This window comes from Euprymna scolopes, chromosome 20 (assembly GCF_053919585.1).
Source record: "Euprymna scolopes isolate OS-2025 chromosome 20, ASM5391958v1, whole genome shotgun sequence".
NCBI classification, from domain to species: domain Eukaryota; kingdom Metazoa; phylum Mollusca; class Cephalopoda; order Sepiida; family Sepiolidae; genus Euprymna; species Euprymna scolopes.
Genome location: NC_136501.1, coordinates 85266636 through 85294122, shown reverse-complemented (window position 1 = coordinate 85294122; position 27487 = coordinate 85266636). Strand labels below are relative to the sequence as shown.

The window sequence follows — 27487 nt, the reverse complement described above, 5'->3', positions numbered from 1 at the left end:
TGTGTTCTTGTATAAATTTTCTCACCGGGAAACAGAAATAAATCAACAGATCAAATGAAAGTCAATATTATTGTGTTTCACAATTCTGAATGTAATTAAATCAATTGTTTTCATTTAGGCTTATGAACTTCTGTTTGGATCTGCTGTCAATTCTTCACACAGTACTCAAAGAGTGAAAAGAGATGCATCAAATGAAGAAAATAATCTCCTTTATGACCGCACTAACCAAGAAGATCAAGCTGAGCAATTATTCCAAAGAAAAGATCTTCTTTTCGGCTTGAAATTTACCCATGGCTTACTTTATAAATTACTTGATAGTGGTCAGTTAAAATTTAACAGTGCCATTTTCAAAACAGTTGGTCAGCTACTTGGTTTACCTGTATATGGCAAATCAATAAAAATAAATCCCATGAAAGTCGCCGAAATGCTTAAGGTAAGTAAACAATATTTTGTTTTATTTATCTCACATTTGAGATAAAATTTGAAGTATTCACCATTTCATAAGATGTCTGAACCATTTAAAATTAATAATCTTTGGTTACTTAATTTTCATGAGCAATACAAAACAAAAATTTAGGTATAAATGCTACTGAGCAATACTGGATCAAGACAACCAGTTCAACATATAAATTATCTTGTCGAACTGATTCTGTCTCGCCAGGTTTCATTTATTGTTTTCACATATTATATAATAATATATTTAGCTAAAATTCATTTTGAAAAAATAATTTGTCTAGTGTAAACAACTATTAATATAAAATAGTTGTTAAATAATCACCAAAAAATAAAAAGCAGCAAGAGAAATTACTAGTTTTAATTGAAGAATATAATAGGAGTTATCTACCCGAAGTTTTAAAATGTGCAATCAAGTAAAACATTAAAAAATAGATTTACTTCACTACTACCTAGGCAATACTGGTTAACTATAAATAATCTTAGGTGAGGATAGCTAGTAGATACAATAAAAAACATTTATTTGGCAAACATTTGCTAGACAATATCATTGTAACCTTTTTGATCAAAATGAAATATACTTATCCAAGTATTCTGGATAATGTCGTTTTGTAATTATATTTAGATGCAAATGTGTTAAGATGAGGTTACTATTGTTGATTTCCATGTAAGGTTAAAAATCAAGTAATGGAATTTTTGTATTAGAATTCAAGTGAGAACTGTGTCATGCCAGTGATGTCAGAGACAGGAAGTCGTTTGTCTTGTGTGGAAAATGAGCATGGAAGATCATTGCTTTTCTATGCAGATGGGATGGGAGCTGTTATATGTATATGCATGAAGAAATAAGTAAAACTCCTAAAGAATTTTTTAAAAACCCAATTACATTGTTTCTTGATGAATAACATTTATTAGAGCTGTTATTGAAGATGATGTCTACAATGATAGAAAGAAGAGAAGATGGCTGCTACAATTAACATTACAGAAATATAACCAGCCAGTTGCATTGAAATTATTAAGACACCCTTTTTCTTTGATTAAAATGGAAAGACACAATCATTGTGATGTAATGTAGTTCGGGTTGTGGATACAACACATTTGTAGTTGTGGCCTTAGTCGAAAAGTAGACAAAGAATAGAAACAAACTTTAACTCACTTTTTCTTTGTAACAACATTGATTTCCTCATTGTGATGGCCATGATGTCACCCATGTGATCATATTTTTGAGTGTCATTCATGCTTCTCATGTAATCTCGAACATTATCCATGCTTCTAACACAAGATCATCCTATTTCTCCTTTTTATAACCTTTTTTTATTTACCGGTGAAATCATTTTGCATGCTTTGCATATAGCCATTTGCATTATGTTACAGTGATTTTGGTGTTAAACGAATGTTCATTTATTTAGATCTCGAAGCAGTCTCTCTGGTGGGGAGGAGCATAGAAAGGCTAATAGTGAAGGACAGAAAGTGACACTTGGCTACAAGCTCATGCCCTTGTTAATTCTAAAGGTTTTTAAGACGTCTCAAAATATGTGCTCACTCTGGATTTTCTGTTCAGACTCCAAACCACTTGTCAAAGTCTGCTTCTTATGTTGGGTCTATTTTCCCGAAGGCTTAATCACCTAATATCTGCTCTCTCCTTGTCTGTAAAACATCCTTGTGTTAATTTTCCTTACAAATATTTTTCAACCAAAGATATGAACTGACATATTCATTAATATACAACATGTGTCTAATATCCTGTATTTATTAGTGAGATGAAGAGGTCTGATGATGCTCGGGGGGAAATCTTGACTGCATTGTTAAATATTGATGTGGGTATGTTTGTTGGTAGATATTAGTACATATAGTGGTGATTATGTTTGAAAACTAGAAACGTTTCAGACAGAGGTAACAAACAGATCAAAGCATTAACCCTGTTGCATCATAAGAAAAGGAAGTTAATGCTATTTAGCTGAATATGCTGTTGGACATAACAACAGGGAATGGCAGGTGCAACTTTCTGCAATGGGGAGCTTCAATAAGACAAGGTATACTTAAAATGGTTTTGTGAGATGCTAATAATTGAGTAATGCACTTGAAACATAAGTAACTCTCTCTATCTCTTTCTTTTACTCCCTTCTCTTTGCCATTAAATGATTATTATATTAAAAAAAAATTCTTTATTTAATATTTTTCCAAATATGAAAAATGTAAATGTTAATGAGAGCAGAAACTAATCTATAAGATATTCAGATACTCTTCTGTCCAACTCCTGGATTTATTTATTCATCATGACAATAAGAAATAAAATTTTAAAAAATTAAAAAAAAAGGGAAAATACCAAAGACTATAGAAGCATATTAAAACATTTGTAATTGATATATTACAATATGCAAACTATATGGTTGAATAAATTAATTATATGAAACTGAATGTCAGAAGTATGCTGTGGCCTTTTGCTTCAGTTAATGAAAATATCCTCAGTCAGAGGACAAAAACAAGAGATACATGCATGGCATCAGTGGCAGCAACAAAAATATGGATTTAAGTTGATTAAAATTTAAATAAAATGTTTACAAATATTCCTATTATGATTTACTTATTTCTTTTCAGCTTGTTCTTCTCTCTCCAACTGTAATTCGGAAAATGACTTGTCAAAAAGCTGATGAATCAAATTTGTTGATTGTTAGCCCAAAATACAACGAATCAGATTTGGTAAGCAACTGGATATTTGTATTTCATATCATTTTAATTATTTGAAATTTTTTAACATTTTACAAAAATTATACAGTATCTTGAGATACAGATGCACTAAATCATAAATTTTTGGAAATATGATGATACATTGTATGTATATTCATGCACTAAGATACGATGATCTTTTTGTGATAAGATTTAAAAAATCATGCAATGCCAAAAATTTAAAAATGAACCCCCCCCAATACCAAAGGAAAAGCCCAAAAAATACAGAACACCAAGCAAGAAAAAAAGTGTGTTTGTGTATATCATAGGCTAGACTATGCTGTCTCAGTCCTCTCTCCCTGCCTCCTCCTCTTCGCTCACTTTCATTAGTCACTCATTCATGTCTCCATGGTAAGTTGGTTACAATTTTATTCTTTATTTTTTTTATTATTTTCATCCTTTCTGTTGCATTAAAATTTAAATATTAAGCATTTAGTAAGTTTATTCAACGTTTTTAATTTTGTATAATCTTGCTCCTTTTTAGTTACCATATAATGTGTGTGCGTGTTAGCTTTGTTTCTCTCCCACCCTCCTCCTTGCATGCATCTCATCTGCTAGCACTCACCTAGGTGGTGTGTGCAACTCTATTTTTTATTGTTTTTTTTATAACATTTATTTTTATATATCAATTTTCATGCCATTACTGTTTTTATCTTTCTTTAGTTATTGTTTAGTGCAATTTGAGCTTAATTTGAGCTTGTTTTTGGGTACATTTTTTACCCTTGGATTGGATTAATTTTGTTTCTTTGAATTCAAATGAGAACAATTATTTGGAGATGTATTCTTTTAGAGATATGTCGATGGCCATGGAACAAATCAAATTTGTATCTCAAAGTATTACTGTATTTTTATAACAAGAACACCCCTGGAAAGTTGGAAAAAGTGCTAATAATAATGATGATTTCTAATAGTAGGACTATTACGATGATGAGAAAGGTGATGGTTCAAAAATGTGCTGATGAAATGCAGGTTAAAATCTGAATATAATTCTGAATGTGCTTTTGGAATTAAAGTTTTATTAGAGTCAATAGTTTCTATAGCAATCTGTGCTCATAGCATAAATTATTGCCAATAAAGTCGCAGATTTGGAAGAATACTGAACATTTATTATGATTACCATAATCATTTTTTTAATTTTTCTATTAGTCTTTCCATACTTGGTTAAACTATTTCTGAGAGTTATAGAAAGTAAATAATAATTATAATAATAATAATTTGTTATAGCTATTATGATAATGTGAGAACGAGGCTTACTAAAGTGAGCTGATAAAATATATTGGAAAATAATTCTGAATGCATTTTTAGAATTTAATTTTTATTTTGACAAATTGTAAATTAACAGTTGAATTGACAAATGAACATTTATCATTTGTTGCTTCAAGTCGAATCCTGAACACGTCCTGACAATTGCTCATGATTGATATTTTTTTTTTTTTTTTGTAAGGAGTTGCAAGCTTAGGATTCATTGTTTCTAAAAGTTAGGTATTTAGTGATTTTAGAAGATTAGACCAACATTTGTCCAACTTTAACAAAGGGTTTGAAAATTTCTAATAAAATCCACCACGATAAAATTATTAAAAATTTTCCAAAATATTGTTCAGATATAAATGCATACAGATATTCATTAATCAATATTTTTTTCCTTTTCAGTACATTCACTTAGTTCACATAAAAACAATTTTTGGCTGAGTTATTGTTAAAACAGTGATTTTACTGAATATTCCCAAATAAAGAAATTCAGTTTAGGACATTTAAAAATTAAACTTTTCAAATATTTTTATGTAAAGGATTAAATGATGATTCCAACATGCACTCAACCATTCTCAGGCGATAATTTTTAACCATGACATGCAATTTTTTCTGTTATTGACTATTATGGGCACAATGTGTAGAGTTGATCTTTCTCTATTTTTCTTTATCTTTTTTTGTTGCTATTAAGCACTGTAGTTGTAGTAATAAAATATTTTTAGCAGAAATATGAAATATTTTCTACTATTGGCATACAGTGCGTTATGAAATGAAAATGAACAAACAAACCAATAATGAGAAATATTTTAATAAGATGTTACAGAATATTGTTATAATTTTCATATTGTTAATGTATTAAATATTTTCTTTAAAGATTCATGCCCAAAATAAAATCTGTAAAATCAACCAAGAACAGATGAAAAAACTTATTGCACTTTTCAATGCTGATGTTCCTGACGAAATGCTTGTGAATATTGTAAGTATATGTCATTTAAAATTTTACTTTTTGATTTTCAAATCAAAAAGGAAAATTTCATTATAAAAATAACTTCTATCAGTTAGAATAAAATATAGAATGACTCCTTCCCTCTCCCAAATGCTACCCATGGAATCATTTATTTCTAGCATATAAAATTATTGGATTTTTCAAAGTTAAAAATCAAAATAGCAATATGTCTGACATCAATATTTGATTTGGACTAGCCTCTCTTTTCTTTTTCTTCCACGATGTTATTGGCTCAAATATAATTTGTTTTGTGTCAGTTTTTTTCTGAAGAAACATTAAATATTTAATAATTTAACGATTTGTAGTAGTTTTCTGAAAGGTTCTAGTAAAATTAGAGAATAGCTTTTATGTGATTTTTCAAGAGGAAAATCAAAGAAATCTAACATGAAGTAATCTTGGATTTTCTAAGTTAGACTTAAATAAATTCCATCTTAAATTGGCACTATTTCGGTCTGAATAGCCAGTCTTTATCCTTTAGTGTTTATCTATATTGTTTACAAGAAAATTAATAATTAGTAATTCTTTGCTTGGATTATTATCTGGAAACTTTTCAAATTCAATGTCCTACCATATGACATCATGCATTATAAAAAAAACATTCTGGTTTAATAAACATATTTTTCCAGCTTATAAAAAATGAAATAAAGCCATAATATTTCCTTCATACAAAGACTTTTCACCATTACATTATTATCATAACATCACTTATAACTATTTGCATGTTTCATATAAATTATGAACATTTCTTTTTCAAAGATTGCTTTAATTTTACACATTTATTAACTATTAATATTTAATACAAACATGTGTTGATACTTTGTTTCTTTAAATTTTTTAGCAAAAGAATTTAAAATGCAGTATAATATTCCGTAATTAATAGCAAGCTAAAAAAAGATGCCTTTTCACTGGAAAAGTCATATTGCTAAGGAAGATAAATGGCATAAATTCAGTTATACTTGATTATTTACTAATGCACATAAAAAAGTCTCAGTAACATTTTGTAAATAAGTTGATTTTGTATCTTGTATTTTTTTGCAAACTCTAATTAAATAAAAGATGTGAATTGTACAAAAAAACACATTGCCTTATTTGCAAAAATAATTTGAAACCAACACAAAAGTAAAAATTTTCCCAGATGTAGGCAGTTACATACAATAAGTTGAAAATTGTGATTCACTAGTTTATTTCAGTTTTTACAATGAAATTTTTGGTAGCTATTTTATTAAAGAGTTGGTTTGCTAACAACTATATTTGCCAATTCTTTTGTGATTTTGAGTTTATATAAATGTTTTAAACTTTTGTGTGGTTTGATTCTGTAACAGTTGTATGACAAATCTATTTTGTTTGCACAAACACTGTGTATTATGTTGAGCTGTGGTAAGGCTCTGTGCATGTGCAGTGATGCTCAGACTTATGTAATTATGTAGATGAGAAAACATTTTTGCACAAATTCTACTTTCAATTTGTGCTCAGAGATTTTGTCACCAATGATAATTCAGTTTCTAACAAGATGAGGTGACAACAAGATGTCATAACCTGTTGTGTTTTGCCAGAAGTGACAAGATAAGATTCTGTTTCAACAAAAGCCAGTCTGCCAAAGAACTCTCTTTATAGTCAGTATTACCTTTAAATAAAGTTGATTTCTACTTTAGTGGAGTTTAGTGGGAAGATGGTGATTCTTTTCTTATACGATATTAAATTCTAATTAGATACGCCCAGACGCTGTTGATTCAACCAAATGCTTGTCTTCATTCTGATATTCTTACAAACCAATAATCCTACTTAAACCAAAACCAAAATTCTTTCACATCTATATTTTATATAATCTTACAACTGATTAAACATCTAGTATTATTATTATACTAAATGTGAGCCAATCAACATTTTTCTCTATGGCTTTTTTTTTATACAAGGTTTTACATTGAGACTGAAACAGCCGCGATTGTGAGTGATTTTTCTCAGTGACTACTAGAAATAATAAAAGGCTCATCATTTGGCAATTTTTATTTTATTTTATTTATTTATTTTTTTTTACCGATAATCTTCCAAAGTTTGTTACAGAATGAAAAATGTTTTTTCAACGATCATTATTATTATCATGTTCTCATCTTCAGTGTTATTTTCATAACATTTTGGTTAATGTAGCCACCTTTTGAATTAAGGAAGTTACACTTCTGGAGGTTGAATGTTCGATCCTCAGTGCAGGTGACAATCAAAATACAATTGCAAATTATTTAAGACTTAAGTGAATAAGAGCATGCTACTTCCACGAATTACATAAAGTGTTCTGTTCAATACACATGAAAAAAGTTAGCAGTCACATTAACCAAGATGTGAAAATAAAATCAGAACAGTAGTCTGAATGATCTGAACAAAATGAGTTAAAATTGCAATATTGAAATTACAATGACATATCTTGACACATATAAAAGATCTGATTTCATTTTTGAAAGTAAATATTTTGTTGTGAATAATCTTGTCTTTTCAGCTTCATCTTGACAAATTGAATTTAACAGAAGCCCAAAATCAAGTTTCTCAGTTTCTTGTGAAAGTAAGTTATACATTATTCAGAAAACTTTAAAATTTCTTTCAGAATAAAAATCAATTAATTTTTATCTAAAACAACTGTATTATCATTTTAAAAAACAGAACTATAATCTTTTAAAATATGAATATAATTTGCTTTAAATAGTTATAGTTTGTCAATGAACATAATATTCATTCAACATATAAAGTTATCTTTTTTTATTAAGTTAGACTCAAACAGCAATTTATCTGACATATTGATACTTGATTTGGACTAGCCTATTTTTTTCCTTTTGCTACTTATTGGTACGAATATATTTTATTTCATCTTAGTTTTTTTTTTTCTGAAAATACTTATTCTCAATGTTACTCGCAAAACTGTTAGTGGCGACATTTTTCTTATTCTCCAAAATAGATGAAAACAAAGTTATTGTGTGCAATTTCTAGATATTTGTTTCAGATAATCTGTGGCCTCATTTGATGTTTCTCGTAATTTGTTGTTTATGAATTGCAAGAATTTAAATATTAAAAAAATTTTCTCAACTTTTGACATTTCATCTCTAAAAAATTGCTAAGTATTAGTAAGTCTTAATAACTATGACTGCTAGAAATGCAAGTTGGTACAAATTTATGTTATAGAAATTAACTGACTTTATTATCATCATCATCATATTCAAGTTAACATCCATTTTACATGCTGGTATGTATTGGACAGCTATAAGAAATTAACTTGCAAACTGACCTATCTCTGACCAGGTCTTTATCTCTCTTTCTCTCAAATTCATTTTTATGACTTCCTCCTTCTTGGCTTAATCCTGTTTACTGGACTTGCAACCTTAACTGTTCTGCTGATCCAAGGACTCTCATCTAGTCTTTCAATGTGACCATACCATTGGAGTCTCCTGTTCTGCATACATCTCCTTAAACTGTCCAGATTTAATCTCTGAAGTCATTAGATGTAAGTCCATCTTTAAGACTAACATTACACATCCATCATATCATTCTCATATAATTTCTCTCCATGCAGAGGCCAGATTTCACTTTTGTCACACTGCATACAGATGCTTGGTAAACTTTTCCTTTAGTCAACAATGATAAAATTCTGCTGATTATTAAAGGAAGCAGTTCCATGAATTTATTGCATCCATTCCTGACTCTTGTAATCACACTAGCACCTGCTTCATCCTGTGCTCCAATGGTATCACCAAGGTAACAAAACTTCTCGGCAATCTTAATTCCTCACCATCCAAATATACTTTGTTCACATTTGAGTTCTCATCTATCTTCATTATCTTACACTTCTTGCATATAAACCAATTATCCTCTCTGAATCCACCAGTAATTCCACTGCACTTTTCAAATTACACCCAACTCCCTTTTCACAAACTAAACAAGGGAACTTTTCTTTTAGAGGATCTTTCCAACTATTCATCATCAGTTATGTTTTAGTAACAATCACTCTCGGACCTTTATTTTGCATAGCATTACTCCAAATCTTTAATTTAACAAGTAGGTTTTTTATTGTTTCACAGGCAAGTACTAAATCATCAACAGACACCATATCTTCTAGAAAATCCATATACAATTCCCTTGACAAGACTTAAATGAAAAGCAATAAACTTTCTGTAGAAGCCTGATATACTCCTACTTTAACATTAAAACTGTTTTTATGAGTTTTTTTTACTTCCATTAATAATTTACATGGTTTCTTTGCTTGCAAAAGAAACCATTATTTTGGTTATGAATGTAAAAAAAATTTCTTCACCCTCTTTAAAAAAAAAAAAGTCAAAATTCAACCATTTATTATTTCCTTAGATCAAATAATGTTCTTTTGAAGGAAATCTCTTTAAAAAAAATAGAAGGAAAGGTAGTAGTGGTGAAATTTATTTAAAAATATTTAATCGGTCTCACAGTTTGGTAATATGCAGATATCCTTAAATGGCAAATGCCCATTCTTTACAGAAGGCCATTCCTACAAGATTACTATGCCTGGTTATAGGCATGCAGATCGCTCAGCAGTAGATCGGCCCCAAAACAGCGGAGTTACTATCTTTTAAGAGCAAAATAATCATCTTGAAAGAAAAATCAGCTAAGGAGAATAATTCCTACTTGCTTTTATTCTGTTTATTGACTTTATTTTGTTACATCTTCCAATCCCAACAAAAGTCCTAAAAAAATATAAGAATAAACCCAGAATTCCAATTTCTAATGTATCTCTATTGTCTGGTCTCCTTTCCAACACAAAGGTTCAATGTACCAACCTTTCCATTTATACAAAACCAAATCTGACCTGTTGTTTTTTTTATAAAACTGGCATGGGTCTATCACTATAGATGACATAAAAATTATGACCACAAAATCTGACTTCCTAGATCATCATGATAGAATGGTAAGAGCATCTCCAATGAAGATTCTGATTTGCTCTATTTGTGTTTCATGGTTGCACTTACCCACTTTATTGCCTTCATCTTTGTCCTCTATCATTTCCTGACCGATGGAGTTACTGTCATTGAGCAAATGATAAAATTGACAAAATCCTGTCTGTTCACCCTTCTGCTAGCATTCATGCCTGTGGCAGTGGCATAGCTAAGAGGAGTGACAAAATTTCTCCCACCCCCAAATTTTTCAGCCAGGCTAAGGTGCGAAAATAGTCAGCAATAGAATTTATTCATCATATATTATGTAATGTTTAAGTTTTTAATTTTTAAAAATCTTTTCTAAAATATTACAAACTCTTAAAAAAAATTTATTAATCATTGAAGAATCTTTTTGCTGATTTTCATTGAAAAGTCTAAACTGTGTATTTTTAAAGTTTTTAATAGTACATTTGAAATCATTTGATGACACTCATTTCATTTTTTTAATTGTGAAAAAAATTAGAAAGAAAGGGTTAAGTGGTTATATATAGACAAGTAAAAGGCATGTTAGTCGCCCGCTGTTGAGGTACAAGGATAAGCACAATCTGACAACTAACATCCCACTGACAACTTTTGAACAAACTGCTTCTGACAGGAAACAATGGAAACTGACATATCATAATGCCTTGGAAGTTTTTGAATTAGGAAGAGTACAAAGTGCAAAAACTCAGAGAATCAAGAGGAAAGAATTGGCTGCCAGACTAAGTGACACTTCATTAAATACATTTTCATGCGTGGCTTGTGGATGCACCTGCATGTCATTGGCAGGGCTCAAGTCCCATGAAAGACAGTAACACAAAAAATTAAATTAGTTTTTTTGAGACGCTCATACATCGAAATTGATGGGAGAGTCCATATATATATATATATATATATATATATATGTGTGTGTGTATTTTTCTTTTTTTTTTTTTTTTTTTTTTTCTTTTTACAAAAAAGTCATCACTTATCAAGGTTCAGAGGCCACTCAAGGATAAGAGTTAAAGAGTGTACAGTAGTCAATGGGACAATATAGTAATCATTAATAGTGTAAATTTGGTAAATTGGATTACTTAAGGGGAACGACTCATCAAGAACTTGTTTACGTTAGACTTGAAAACGACCATATTGTAGTCAGCTGGAAAGCAGGGAAATGGAAAACTTCCACAGCCGTGCAGTTCTAAGAAAGAAGCTCTGATCATGGAATCTACATTTAGGTTAAGGTACAGATAAAGAGTGGGGGAAATTATTGATAGTGGTTTAAACTAGACAAGTGTTTTTCATGAAAGTCAGGCAAGGGAGGACCATAGATTGAAGCTCAGACAAGCACTTGTCATGAAAATAATAAAGCAGAGACAGGCTCGCAGCATTTCTTCTGTGGGGAAAGAGGTTGCAAAGAAGAGAAAAGGGCATCCCCCACTAGGTTATAAAGTCTATTTTCAACTCTGTCAAGCAAGGCAAGATAAGCTGCTCTAGCAACTACTGCTCAGATGTGGCAACAGTACTCCATCCTTGAATGTACTTGGCTTTTATACAGGTCGAGAATTGCATCAGCAGTGAGATATCTACTAGAGCGGTAAAACGATCCCACCATTTTTCCAGCATCCTTGGCAACGGATTTGATGTATGTATTCCATCTCAAATCAGGAGTAAAGGTCAGAACCAGAAGCTTGTTAAAACATGGAGTCTCCCCAATATGAAAGCCATTCATTTCAATTGATGGCAGACAGGAATTAGAGCGTTGATGATGTAAATATAGAAGCTTGGTTTTAGATGCATTAAAATTAACCAGCCACCTCTTTCTTCATTGTATCATGTGAGGAAGATCAGAAGAGAGAGAATCAGAGAGAAATTGGTTGTTTACAGCCTTTGAAGTGTTACCATAGATGGTAGTGCCGTCAGCATAAATGTCTACGAATAATCTTAGGATGTGATTTGGAGATCATTGATGTAGATCAGGAAGAGAGTTGGGCCCAGGATTGATCCTGGAAGGACTCCAACATAAATATTGTGAGCTTCTGATTTCTGCCCATGAACCTATCAGAGAGAAATGATTTAATAATTAAAGACATTTCCAGCTATACTATAGCTGGAAATTTTGTGGAGTAGACCTTTATGCCATACCCTATCAAAGGCCTTTGATATGTTAAGAGCAATTGTCCTAGAAAAGAAGCCTTGGTTGAGAGATTTGCTAATCCTATGAGATATAACTGTTAGCACATCTGCTGTAGATCTAGCAGAATGGAAACTATATTGCATGTCATGGAAGAGGTTATTTTTGCTGAGGTGGTTGACTACTTCTCTATTTAACAGATTTCAGCAACTTACTCGTGACGCGCAGGAGACTGATTGGTCTGTATTGGGAGGGAGATGAGTGATCACCTGAATTTTTAAATATGGGACATTCTGGTGAGGTTTTTCACGGTGTTGGGAAGTAATTCTTAAGACAATGCTTAAACAGCTTTGTAAGTATGGGAGCTAGTTCTGGTTGGAGCTTTTTCAGCACTATAATTGGAATGCCATCAGGGTCAATTGCTTTACTGGAATCAAGGTTTTTGATTAGCTTCGCAACATACACAGATATTTGTACATTGCATAACATGTTTTTACTGTGCATAGAAACCACTATTTCAATTGATTTCAGTGAAATAGATGCTCTGAAAACAATGCTTCTTATACTTCTTTCAACCACCAAAAGTAGGAAAATATAGGAAATATAAATGAGTTCTATACCGCATGTGTTAAATCTAGAGTGAGTGATGAGAGGATTGCTTGCTACGAGTTTTCACGGATAACACCATTCTAAACAGATGTAAGACCTCTATCCCAACCATCAATAATAAAGCAGAGGTGATCTCCTGACCATCTGATAAAACCGACCTTTTTGCAATGAACTTTGCAGAAAATTTTACTCTTTGTGATTAGGGTGACCTACTGCCAACTCTCTTCCCTCTAGCAGTAAATACCCTAAGTGATATATGTATATCTGAGAATAATATTGCCGAACATATCAAGAGTCTTGATAACAATAAAGTAACTAGTCTTGACAGCATAGTACTTAAAAAGCTTCAATCAGAAATAACTGATATTCTTAGAAAACTCTTCAGTCATTGTGTGCTCTATGGAAGAGTAGGCTGATTAAAAGTGCTTACCCAACACAAAGGCACACGGCACTTCTTTCTAAAAAATGATCTGCTCACCTTCTTTTATGTCCTACTTAAAAAAAAAAAAAATGCCTTTCCCATCATGCACTCCAAATGCATAAATGAGTTAGCCATTTTGTCTTCTTTCTTTCACATGGAGCAACGCAGATAAGCCCTTCATTTTGTTTGCAGATACACCACACATTGCTTAAAGGATAAATGCTTTCCATTATGTTGGAGGACTTTGTACAGTATTTAAAAATACTGGAGATATTGATAGTTATTTATACATTCAAAGGTCAATTAAATCAAAACATCTTTTTGATGTTCACTTGATATTCCAGATTGGAGGATAAATTCAATAAAAATACATAAACATATTTTTCCGTAACACACACACAAGACGATCGTTTTATTTACATTAGGGAGATTAGCCAAAAGCAGGTCCCTACAGAAATTTAAAAAAAAAAAAAAAAAAAAAACTAAGAGCAGATAACTCTAATTCCTACCTATATACAAGAGATATCTAATCCTTTTACACACATGGAACACAGGATATAACATGGTAAAAACATTGTAACAATACAAAATTGATAGCATCAACAGATTTCATCTCAGTATAGACTGTCCAGTCTCTTGTGCATCATGAATAACTTGCTGGAATCTGATAAATCAACAAGTTTTAAACAACCTTAGCAAAAGTAACTTATATTCTCCAAGGTCAACAACTGATGTGTTGACTTAATTTCTAGGATGATAACTCTTGATATGTCGTCTCCAATAGGGTTTGGCTAACCAGTTTGCTTCACAAACTGGTTAGCCAAAGAATATCTAAAATGTCTTCTGCGATAGATCTATAGAAGTAGTTGTTAACATGCAGGTGTCTGAAGCACATCGCCTTAATACCAGCTTTTCCCAAGCATCGATTCTAGACCCAGCCCTCTTCATGATCTTCATAAATGATTTTTAAAATTATATTCTAAGTCATTTGTTTTATATGTATGCAGATGATACAACCATCTTATTTTTAACACCTCTAGAATCTCCTTTCAACACCAATGCTCAGATCCTCCTTTTTCTTTTGAAGTTGAAATTAATGGTTCTCTCCTTGAGGAAGCCCCCTGCTTTGAACACTTTTATATTTGCCGATGACACCACTCTCTATAACAGATATGAGGGGAAAACAAATGAACACATATCCAAGGAAATGGCAGAAACGCTAGAGGATGACCTCCAATCCGTAGTGGAATGGGGACAAAAATGGTTGGTCACATTCAATGCTGCTAAGACTAAGCTTGTTTCCTTCAATAACTACAAGAAACCTTCTCTGCCACCAATAGCAATGGCCAAGAACACATTACCTGAAAGTACTTCTTTTAAACTCCTCGGCCTAACGTTTACAGGGAATATGAACTGGAATAGATACATTGAGAGCATTGCCAAGGCTGCTGCAAGAAAGGTTTGCTCCCTCTACCGTGCTAGAAAACTACTTACGCCTGACAGTATCCTATACCTCTATAAGGCAACCATTCGCCCATGTATGGAGTACTGTTGTCACATCTGGGCTGGTGCATCTGCTTCTTGTCTCTCGCTCCTGGACAGGGTTCAAAAGAGAGTCGCCAACCTGATAGGTCCTGAACTGTCATCTAGGCTTCAGCCTCTGTCCCATCGACGAGATGTTGCATCCCTCTGCCTGTTCTACAAATACTTCAATGGTGAATGCTCTGACGAACTGCAAACACTTGTACCTCCCCGACGTAACTACCCCCGACAAACCCGACAAGCTACTAAGTCTCATCCCTTTACAGTAGAGATCCCTAGGTGCAAAAAAGCCTTTTACTCCAATAGTTTCTTCTCCAGAACTGCGGGTCTTTGGAACTCCCTTCTGGGATTCTGCTTTCCCAACTGCAATGATATGCAGAAGTTCAAGTGTAATGTTAACAAACATCTTTCTACTCATCTCCCTTCATAATGACCCCGCTAATTAAGTCCCTGATAGTAGCCCCTGCTTCAAAGTGGCACTGTGCCTTGTTTGGGGTGAAAATTGAATAAAAAAAAAAAAGAAAAAAAAAAAGAACTTTCTTTTACCTCTATCTACCTGAAAACAATGGCACTTCAATGAATAAAGTTTCTTTCTTGGAACTTGTGGAACATAATACTACCGGACTGCTTCTCAGCTAACTACATCCTGGTTGTTGTCAAGTCCAATGTTAACAAATGAGTGTTATACCATCCTCTTAAATAATTCTATTCCATCCATTGTCCAACATTAACCCTTATCCTCAACTAATGACCCCAAAAATCAAATGTTCTGTCCATACTAGATGTCCAATTATTATAGTGGATCATTTACAAATATTTAGCCTTTTTCATAATGTTTTATTTTCTATTAGTTTTTTTTTTCATAGATGTCCAGTTATTATGTTGGATTATTTACAAGTATTTAGCCTTTTTCATTATGTTTATATTTTTTTTTTTTCCTGATTATTTTAGGTGAAGAAATTTTATATGTTTCAAAAGAATCTGAATGAGCTCAGCCTCTTGGCCAGTTCTTTGCCTCAAGATTCGTGTGAACAAAATCCAACTGATGGAATAGATGTGACAACTGTAACACCTGTTAACGTTACTGCAACTAACATCACAGAAAAGAGACCTTCAACAACAGAAACACCAGTAAGTTAGTTTTAAAATATATAAAAAAAAAAGACAAAACAAATAAAGACTTTGTATTATTTAAATTATTTGGAATACTGTTTTCATCTGGGATGTTATTTTTATAATCTTTTTCACAATGTACTCTCCTGGCTTCTTCAGGCATGTCTTGTCTAACTTTAGAATCATTTTTTAACTCTGACATCTGTACAAAATTACAAACGGAACCCTTTATTTAATCCATCGGAGTAGCTTGAGGAGCGGGGTATACATCTATCAGAAATTGTTATAATTGTCTGTTCATTAGCAAACACTATTCTTGTTCAGAATTTCCCCCTATATTATAAAACAAAAATAAAGAATCTGTGACAAAATTAAAATATCATATTCGAAAAAAAAATCATGTAAATTAATCAAGTAGTTTTCATTTTTAAGCAATTAATGGGAATTTATAGGAATTATAGCACAAATCTCACAAGTTTGAACTATTGAGTTATCTCCCGTTGTTTCTTGACTTTATTTTTAAAATGGCAGGCAAAACAGTTTCTTTTCTTTTTAATAACAAAACCATTTGATCAATTTAGGTCATTTTTTGAATATGATATTTTCATTTCATCACAGGTATATACATCAAAGATTTTTCATTTTTGTTTTTTAATATGGAGGAATTCTGGACAAGAACCACAGTATCAACACTAACATTATATATATACTAGCAAAAATATGTGACTGGAACATGCATATTTTTGCTAGTAATAAAAATACTGAAATCATTGTATATAATGGGGAAGCTATTTTGTTAGAGCAAATACGATTATGATTGCTTATATATGGTTACAACAAATTTGTTGTCTGCATTTATTCAGTTGATGTAGGATGAATCTGATGTGTTGAATCCAAAAATCACATTGGTTTTGCTCAATCAGGTCAAGTTTTTGAGCTATGGCCATGTGTTGTTTTTTATGTTTTTGTTCAGATGTATGCATGTGTGAAGGATTTTTAGAAAAAATTAGTCGGGGTAAAATGCCATGTTTTGTTTGAAAATGATTATTTTAATGACAAGAAATATTCTGGTCTAATAGTTTTGGGTGATTAAGTCAAAAAGGGTTCAGTTTGAAGTCATAAACCCTCCAAATCTTTCAACAATTGGTGCTCAGCATACACAAAGAAAAACTGGCCTGTGAGAGAGGAATTGGTGCCTTGCAAAGAAAGGAATGTCATTAACGAGCCTCTGGCGGACTCTTCCCATCACTGCACATCAAGCTTGGTTCATTCAAGCAATTCACCAAGGCTCTGAACAAGGATGATGAGTACTTCACTTGTGCCAGAATTTTCCAGGAATAACCTTGGAGAAGTTGAAAGTTGGCATCTTTGATGGTCCTCAGATCCGGCAGCTCATCAGAGATCCAGAGTTCAGAAACTTGATTTACAAAGACGAACTGGATTGTGGAAGGCATTTGTTCTGGTGGTGAAGAACTTTCTTGGCAACAAGAAGGCTAGAAACTATGCAGAACTTGTCAACTACATACTGACTGCTTTCAATAACCTGAGCTGCAACATGAGCATCAGGATGCACTACCTATTTTCACATATGGTCCGGTTTCCTGAGAATCTGGGTTCAATGAAACTCAAACAGGGGAAGAAATTCTATCAGGACTTGAAAGAGATGGAGACCAGGTATCAGGGTCACTGGAACACAGTCATGATGGCTGACTACTGTTGGAATCTGAAGAAACCTCCCTGCTGCTGAGCATTCCCTAAAGTTTGAACAATAGTGGAGCAACATGCAATTTACATGTACTTACCTTTATCAATGTCCAATATCCAGTTTACCCGATAGAAACATTGATTACTGTAATCAATATATGTTGTTGGCAAAACTTTTTATACTCTTACAAACATATTTAATGATGTGTTGACAAAAATCAGCTGATAATGCCAGAAAAATGTAATCGATTTTGTCACCAGACCTGATTTTTTTCAAATTAACTTATCAAAATAACTTGACCTGATTGAGAGAAACATACACCATTTTCTCATTCAGCAAAAATACCGTAAATCAGTTGTAGAAATCTAAACATTCAAAACTTAAAAAAATTGTTGCTCAGTGTTATTATTTAATCAATTCTAAAATTAGAATAGTAAATATTTTATCTAATCGTTTTTGATATGTCGTGCGAAATAGATATATTTGTTTGAATTAGCTGAGTGGTCTTGGTTACAGTATTCAAGTAATAATCTTGTAAGTGTTCATTGTTAGAGCTGATATATCCTTGGTGTGACGTTTTCGGCATACCTTTCAACATCTCTTCTAAGTGGCTCTACCAGTTGGTATTTATGGCTTAACAATCTTGCAAGGAGGAAAGACTTGGATGTATTTACATTCATTGCATCAGTTTTATAATATTTTATAGCCAACATGAGCATCCACCATGTTGGAATATAAAGATGGGGGGAGGGAAACAGTAAAGAATAAAGAAGGACATGAAATATGATGCATAAAAGAGGGTGAAAATAACAGACATAATTAATAACAAAAGTTCACATTAAAAGTTCCTAAACACAATCAAAATAAACATGAATTACCAGGGCAAACAAATAGACTTTAATAGTAGCTGGGAACTATTGTCATCTCTCTCTCTTTTCTAGGGTAGTTTCAGTTCAACTACTGAATCATCTACTTCATCATCAAAGAAAAACAGCAAAAAACATTACCTTGGATTACTCAAGATCTGGGCATCTATGCAAAAAACTATTTGTGGCCATGATACGAACATTCCCAAAGAAAAGTTGGAAAATGATATCCATAACATGAACTTCGGTAAGTTAACATTTAAAAAAATTATTTTAAAAGAATAAATCATCGATTTGTTTATGATGACATAGAAATTAGCTTTGGTGACTTAAATTTTGTAATCCAATTATTTTGTGAAATAGGAATTTTTACTTGATTCTAATTGCTTAATAGTAAATAATAAAGAATAACTAAGTGTAATTAATGTGAAGGTGAGAAACACATGCATGTGAAGTCACATAATTTATTTTTTTAACAAATCAAGGTAGAGAACAATGATTTCACTTTAATGTTGAGTAATGAAAAATGTTTCCACTCTAACAGTTGTTTTAGCGGGAAAAGTATTTTCAGAAAAGAAAATGAAGCTAAATGAAATATATTTGCACCAATATAGTGAGAGAAAAAAAAAGGGAAAAATAGGCTAATCCAAATCAAATTTTGATGTGTCAAATGGATTGCTATTTAGGTCTAACTTTGAAAAACTGACAAGATAATTGTATATGTTAAATTAAAAGAAAGATGATCTGTGAAATATTGAATCAAAAAAACTTGTACACAGAAACGGTAACGCATAAATGTCTATCCTACTTTGAGGACGCCCTTCAATTTGTCAAATAAACTATTAAAAAAAATAGGACTAACTTGAAAAACATGTTAGGTTTGTTTTTCTTTCTTTATTGCTTTTCTTTGTACTAAATGATTTTCCTTTGTGCTTCACAGGAAATACTGACTGTCACTAACATGATAGTAGATGGCTTTTATTTGAAAGTAGTATGACTACCTGGCATTGTCCGGGGGGGGGGCATGGGCTGAAAAATATAGTTGGAAAGTGTGTGTAAAATGTTTTTATAATTTCTTTTTCTTTCTATCTTCCTACTATTCCATGTCAAGAAGTTCAGATACTACACTTTGATTCTAAAATAGAATAGAAATATTAATTCAGCTTTTAATTAATATTAATATGTAGCTGTATCTACTCAGCTTAAAGCAAACATTTAAGCAAACTTTTTAGATCATCTACTTGACATAAAAAATATTATAATTAATCTTTACTGGCAGAAAAACTAAAAAGGAGAAAGAGTTAATATGTTAAGTGCATTGCTTAATTATATTATCAGTTTGTTAGACCATTCTTGACTGTTTTTTAAACTGATGAGAGTTCCTATTTATTTTTGCCTTCCCACGGGACAGTGGCTGCCATTACCTCTTAAATATCATTCTTCTTTTTCTCATGATTTTAACTTATACAGATAAGGTCAACTGTTTTATCTCCACTGACCATACATCTAATCGTTATTATGCCAACATATCTACTAGCAAACCTACTCTCATCAAAGCAGAAATACATTTTTATTGTTCTGTCTATTGCAATAAAATTAATTTTTTTGATGTCTTTATTTTTGTTCTATCACAGATGATTTAGGGATGTCGAGTACCCAGCAACACAATATTGGCATTCTTGTGCATGTCTTGTACAGCAATCCTAAAGTTCTGTATGCTCCAGCTAACACATCAGCAGATTCCATAATAAGACAAGTAAGGACATCTTTAAAAACATAATAAAAATAATTTTGTTTTTCTCTTTAACTGCATTCTTGTATGATTTCATATGTCACAATATATTTATAATGTTGAAAACCTACACATGCAGATTCCACCTGCATTTCTGTGTGTTCACTGCACCAGGCCAGGATCGTCCACTTGTTGTTTTTATCTGAATTTGATGTTTGATTTCAACACTGGCCATAGTGGTCTCAATCACAACTCAAAGTTTAAAACAATCTATCAGCTTAAGCCAAAGGTTAACCCATCTCTCAGATGAACTGATTCCCTCTGCTCGTCTTGCTGGAATATGCATGAGGAATGTGAGATCTCCGGTTTTTAATGGAATTTTATTTATTTTTGTAAATCAGAAAAAGCAGAATTCTGTTTTTTCTTTGAATTCTGAAAAAGCAATTTTTTTTTTTTTCGTAAACAATGACTGATTTCTGCCAAGTGGCCGATTTAAAGGAAAGGGGTGGCATGTTCTCTTTCAAACTATGTTGGGAAATTGGTAGGACCCCCTCCCCATCTCCACCCAATTGCAAACATTTTGATTTCAACTTTTTTTTTTACCATTGGCCACTCACATATAGATCTCATTTGGGATAGACCATACAGTTAGCATGCTTGAAAATGGATCACTATATTTTCGCTGGACATAATAACCTTGTGACCAGGGGGCCTCTTTCTTGTCTGAAGTAGACATCAATTTTTTCAAAGTTTTAAGTGACTCATAATTACAACATGGAGCCTATTATCTAAGAAGGCATTATTATTTCAAATAACTAATCAATTTCTTGAGTGGTCAAACCCCAAAACATATTTTTCCCATCATCTGCCTGTAGTTTCCACATATATGTACCCCCTACTAAACATGCAGCATTTTGCATGTTTACAGAATGGAATCGTTCATAACAGTTTTTTCTGCAATCTAATCATATCTAGTAAAAGCAAACGTCTATGCTTGACTTTTCCACCAAGTTTCAGTTATGAATGTCCAACAGTCTTTGTTTATTTATTGTTGTGATATGCTCCAAATATGCACTTCTGTGTTGATGAAGCCTATTTTCTGTTTGAATATGTGAAGAATAATATCTCCTTAAAGGTAAGCCCTGCCAGAAGATGGTCTGCAAAGGTCACTGCACTGCATCAAAGGCACTGCATGAATTGCAATATTATAACATGGGGTCATTGACATTGTTTGGTTTGATGAACAGAAAGTCATGATCAATACTGAGCACTACTTAATGATCTTTAAGATGTTTTGAATAAAGAGGTGTTTTAAAAGATGAACAGTGCTTTCAACTTTCAACATTTCAAATGACCATGAGGACACTTTAGTGATCATCTCATAAGTACATGTGATCCTGAAGTGGATTTACATGTACTGGACCTTCCCCTATTCTTATCCCGATGCCTTGTAGGCCGGGTCACAAATTCACTGTGAGAAAAATGCAAGAGAAGTATTTTGGTAAGAGAAAGAATTTTTGCTTTTGTGAATTTCAAGAAAGCTTTTGAGAGATGTTATTTGATGAACTCTGTAAATTGGAGAAAATGAGAAGGTTGTTCAAATAATGTAGAAATGTTCAGTCATTAGAATTAATAGCATATTTAATGAGAGGCTTAAGGTAGGAATACATCAGAATTCTGTACTGAGTCTGTTGCTTTTTATATTGTCTTAAAAGTATTGTCCATGCAATTTCGTATGGGTTGTCTGGAAGAGATGCTTTATGTTAAATCATTCAGTGTCTGTCAAATAATGGAAGGTTTACTTGTTTAGTTAAAGACTTAGATGACTGCTATGAAAAGTAAAGGTCTGATAGTGAATATTACCAAAATCAAAGTGATTATCAGTAGTTCTAGTGCTGGAAGTCTACAGAAAGAGGAAAGTCTCCATGTTCAGTTTGTAAAAAGGGCATTAGTACAAACTATTTTTTTTAACTTATAAGCATTAAATATACAAGAAGTACAATGTGATTACAGATAGGTTGAGTTTAACATTCATTTTACATGCTGGTATATGCTGGACGCCTTTTAGAAATTAACTTCCAACCTAACAATGTGACTAAACCAACAAAATCACCTGTTCTGCACATATCTTCATATACTATCCAGATATAATCTTCCTTTGAGGGTCTCAAAATTTAATCCTGTCTTTAAGACTCAGATTACACATCCATTGTATCATTCTCATATCATCTCTCCCCATGCAATGCATATCTCAACCCTCACTAGCCAGTTTTCACTTCTATAAATCATACATTGTATATATGCTTGATAGACTCTTCCCTTGATTGACACTGGTAACACTCTGCTAGTTATTAAACGTGGAAGTTCCCCGAATTTATTGCATCCATTCTTAACTTTTACAGTCATGCTAGCATTAGCAACTCCTTGTGATCCAATGTTATCACAAAACTTCTGAACAACGTCAATTACCATCCAAATATACTTTGTCCACATCAGAGTTCTTATTGTTTTCTGATGCCTTATCATCTCTCAGCTTATCTAAATATTAAGCTGAACATAATGATAATGTTTAACCTTTTTCTTTTTGTTACAGGCAAATCAAACGTTTGCACTTTTAGATCACGTCAGCAAATATGCTGAAAAATGGGTGAATATCTCAGAAGAATTGCATCTGTATTTGTCTCGAAATGAAACTGCAGAGCATTTGGATTCCATAAGAGAAGTTGGTTGTTTTTAAATTTTTCTTTTTATTTCATAAAATTAATTTATTTTCTTCAGTTTTTATTTAAATTAATTTTAATAAATTAAATTTAAATTAAAATAATCTATATCTTCTACTTTTCTTATATATATTTTATTCTAAAAAAGATTTCTCGATGTAGTATTTGAGAAGCAATTTTGATTTATATAGTTTTTTTTATAACTAAATACAAATTATAAATATAACTACAGTTGTTGTTGTTGATTGTTTTAAGTTTTTTTGTTTTTTTTCCAAAGGTTCAAGCAGATTTGAAAAGGCATACAAACTTGGCTGCTCTACTCAGATCAGATCCTCGGATTGATAAATTTTTGAATATTAGCATTCCCACAACTGACTTCTTTTTGCTTCAGTTGAATAACATTGATAACGCCGCTTGTAGTTGGCGGGCAATGTTGTCTGGCATTAGTCTCAACGTCTTTCAAGGATTTGCAGGCGAACAAGAACTTGTCGATTATGTTATTAACCAGGCATATAAAAATAATGTCAGTGTTTTTGCAAGTAAGATTTTGTTTCCTCACATTGATTTTATGAAATTAAATACAGACATGATCATTAACACAGTTATTCAATTTTGCATCAGTATAAGGGTGTGCCTTTCCAAGACACTTTTTACACTTATAGTTGGGTCATATGCCAGCTTTCCAAACAAGTTGCTACATTTTTTGTAGATTCATGTATAGCATTAGATTCCACTCGTTTCTTGTGCGCAACACATGAATATTTTTCAACTGTTGTAGTTGATGGCAATTTCTTTTTTATAACTTTGCTTTCTTTTGTGGGCCATCGGTTGCCTGAAAATCAGTATTGTATCTGTATTAGCCTTTACAAATAAAAATTCAAAACTGTGTTCCTTTTGACAAGATGAGGAGTCTTTTTTTTTCTTTTTTTTTTTGTAATTTTATCCTCACATTTTTGACAGGGGGGGGGGTGTCTAATCGGTCACTCAGTTCCACTTCAATCATTAAACACAACTTAAAACTGGATTTGCTTTCTTTTAAAATTGCTGATTACTCAACAGTTGCTAATTAATCAACACCCTCCAATGCACCTATAACAAAATTTAGATTTGAATATGTGAAAATAATGTAAAAAAAACAAAACAAAAAAACAGTATTTTGCATGTAAGAGTGGAAAATTTAGGAGTCAGATTAGAGATTTGGAATATTTGTCAAGATATGACATCATGGACAGAAACTCTGAAAGCTGAACTGACAAAGAAAAAACATCTGCCTCATTTGGCGGTGAAATGATTTTAGATGCTGTTTTTTTAAGTTCTATCTTGTGAAGGGTCGTCTGTGTGCATTCACTATACAGGCTGTGATCATCTGTTCATTGTGCTGGTCTAAAAACTGTGGTAGATTCCAATACCGGTCACAGTATCAATTGTATGCTCTCACTCCATCAGTCGAAGAATTCTTCTTCCAAACAGAATTATGACTTCAGTTTAAAACGAGTAACAAACTTATTTTGACGTTACCATAATACTTTTTTTTCCTGAACAATAGGCTTGCCAGTCAGAATTCTGACCAAATCCAAACGCAAATCCAGCCGAACACACACAAACGATTCATTTGTGAAAACTACCAAAAGCAAACTGGCTTTGTGTCTCACAGCCAGGCAACTCACCTCTTCCAATTTGCTGGAATATCTAGTTATTTGGATCTTTTGGAGTAGACTACCTAGCTATCCACTTAGAAAAGGTCTTTCTATTGACATAAATACCTACTTCCCAACAGGTCCTATATATTGCTGGGTATTATTTTTTTCAAATATCTTGCTTTCAGCATAAACCTATAATTAAAGATATGCTAACTTTTCCAAGGATAAATAAAATTCTGGATGGTTAAAACTCCAAAGCAGACATATTTCCAATTTCTTGTGTGTCTTTTCTTGCTTTGGTTAAATATATCTCCCACACAGCATACTTGCTATATACATACATTGCAAACATGCAATCCCCTAGTACATGTTTATATTCATTTATTGCTGTGTCGGGTGAGGAGAGATGCTGATCAGGGCACTCTTTCTTGATTTGAGAGTTCAAAATAGACTTCACAATTCTTTGTTTTCTTCAGTTCCTTTCTTCAAAGACATTGCTGATCTTTCCCTACTCAATCATTTTTTTATATGGAAATAACTCGAATGAACTTCAATATCTGATTTCTTTTTCCTTCTTCCCTTGAGCAGATGTCATAAATTTTTTTTTAGTTTGTTATATCTTTTTTTTTTTTTTTTTTTTTTTTCAGTTGAGGATGGGGCATCCTACCAGATACCAGACATTTACTCACTATCTTAAACATTCCACTTGATAGATCTTTTTAAGATTCTCACCATCCCTTGAAGTGAAATTGGTTATAACTCCTTGTATTTAGTTCACCAGGCATATTTGCCAGGTAGTTTCCGAAATTCTTTTTCATAAGTTCAGTTGCTCCTATTATTACTAGAATGATGGAGATCTTCAGATTCCAGTTTCTTTTCTTATCATACATAAAATCTTCGGATTTCGTTATCTTTTCCCTTTTAGCTCTGTTTAACCCAGCATCATTGAGGACACTAACTTCTAAGAAGGTTGCTTCTTTCTCCTTCTTGTCCCATATCACTATCAGCTTTAATAGCTCTGTTTTCTATGTACATAACTGTAGGTCTTGCATAGTTATAATGGGTGGTGTATGACTTATTTCCAACTGTTCTTTCTGGTAAACATGTTCCCAGGATTTGCTGCTATATTCAATATTCAACTTTTTACAAATGATTCAGTGGAGATATTCACAAACTTCATTGTCTGTGTTGGCATCACTGTGCATTTTGCTTTATGGTTTTGTAGTTTGCATTTGACAATCACTTAATCGAATCTAATCAATATTGCCTACATTGACCTGAATGAAAATTTAGTTCCAAATGTGTTAAAACTATTGAAAGCGAATAATTTCAGTTATCTACTGCTGAGTTGCCTTAAATTATCAAACATACACGCATATAAGAATAGATTTGGAAATTTTCTATGATCTTTTTATATGATAGTATTTAATTGTTTTTATTTTATTTTATCCAAACAAAATCTCTGTATTTTCATCCCCCTCCTCAAATATCATATATAGAATCGTTAATAAAATTTGATCCTTTTTGCAATCCAACTGTATTTTGTACAAATCAATTTTTGGTGGGCATGATTTGTTCAGAAAGTGTCAATCATGAATGTCCATTAGTCCAAGTTTTTTTTTTTTTTTTTTTTTTTTTTTTTTTTAAAGGAGTCACCACTTATTAAGGCCCGGCGGCCACTCGAGGATAAAGATTAATGAGTGTACAATAGTCAATAATCATTAGTAGTGAAAGTTTAGTAAATTGGATTACTTAAGGGGAGGGCTCATCCAGAACTTGTTCACATTGGATTTGAAGATGACCGTATTGTAGTCAGCTGGAAAGCAGGGGAACAGAAGAGTTCCATAGTTCATAGTCTACGTTTAGGTTTAGGTACAGATAAAGAGTGGGGGAAATTATTGATAGTGGTTTCAACTAGACGAGTGTTTTTCATGAAAGTTTGACGACGGGGGCTCGTAGATTAGAGCTCAGATGAGCACTTGCCATGAAAATAATGATAAAGCAGAGATAGGGTTGCACACAAGAGAAAAGGACATCCCTCCCCACTAGGCTACAAAGTCTATTGACCTCTGTCAAGGCAGATGTGGCAACAGTACTCCATCCTTGGACGTACTTGGCTTTTATACAGGTAAAGAATTGCATCAGGAGTGAGATATCTACTACAGCAGTAGAACGATCCCACTATTTTTCCAGCAACTTTGGCAACAGATTTGATGTATGTGTTGCAGCTCGGATCAAGAGTAAAGGTAAGACCTAGAAGCTTGTCAATACATGGAGCCTCCCCAAGACGAAAGCTATTTATTTCAATTGATGCCAGACGGGGATCAGAACATTAATGATGGAAAGATGGAAGCTTAGTTTTAGATGCATTAAAATTAACCAGCCACCTCTTTCTCCATTGCACCATGAGATCAAGATCAGAGAAGAGAGAATCAGAGAGAACTTGGTTGTTTATAGCCTTTAAAGTGTTGCTATAGATGGTAGTGTCGTTAGCACAAATGTCTACAAATGATCTTAGGATGTGATTTGGGAGATCATTTATGTAGATTAGGAAGAGAGTTGGGTCCAGAATGGGCCCCTGAGAGTCTCCAGCATTAATACTCCATCGAGAGATTCACTAATCCTATCAGATATAACTGTTAGCACATCTGCTATAGCTCTAGCAAAATGGAA

At 32.5% G+C, this 27487-nt stretch overlaps 1 protein-coding gene across 2 annotated transcripts in view; it reads left to right on the top strand.

Annotated features, from left to right (window-relative positions):
* LOC145241513 (ATP-binding cassette sub-family A member 2-like) overlaps nucleotides 1-27487 on the top strand; it is a 215184-nt gene that overhangs the window by 81025 nt on the left and 106672 nt on the right. For both annotated transcript variants that reach the window (XM_080104553.1, XM_080104554.1), the window contains exons 6-14: nucleotides 119-433; nucleotides 3049-3150; nucleotides 5300-5401; nucleotides 7920-7982; nucleotides 15990-16169; nucleotides 18798-18969; nucleotides 20357-20478; nucleotides 23048-23176; nucleotides 23452-23713. In XM_080104553.1, coding sequence (XP_079960679.1) covers nucleotides 119-433; nucleotides 3049-3150; nucleotides 5300-5401; nucleotides 7920-7982; nucleotides 15990-16169; nucleotides 18798-18969; nucleotides 20357-20478; nucleotides 23048-23176; nucleotides 23452-23713 — 1447 coding nt within the window. The remainder of the gene's footprint in view (nucleotides 1-118; nucleotides 434-3048; nucleotides 3151-5299; nucleotides 5402-7919; nucleotides 7983-15989; nucleotides 16170-18797; nucleotides 18970-20356; nucleotides 20479-23047; nucleotides 23177-23451; nucleotides 23714-27487) is intronic.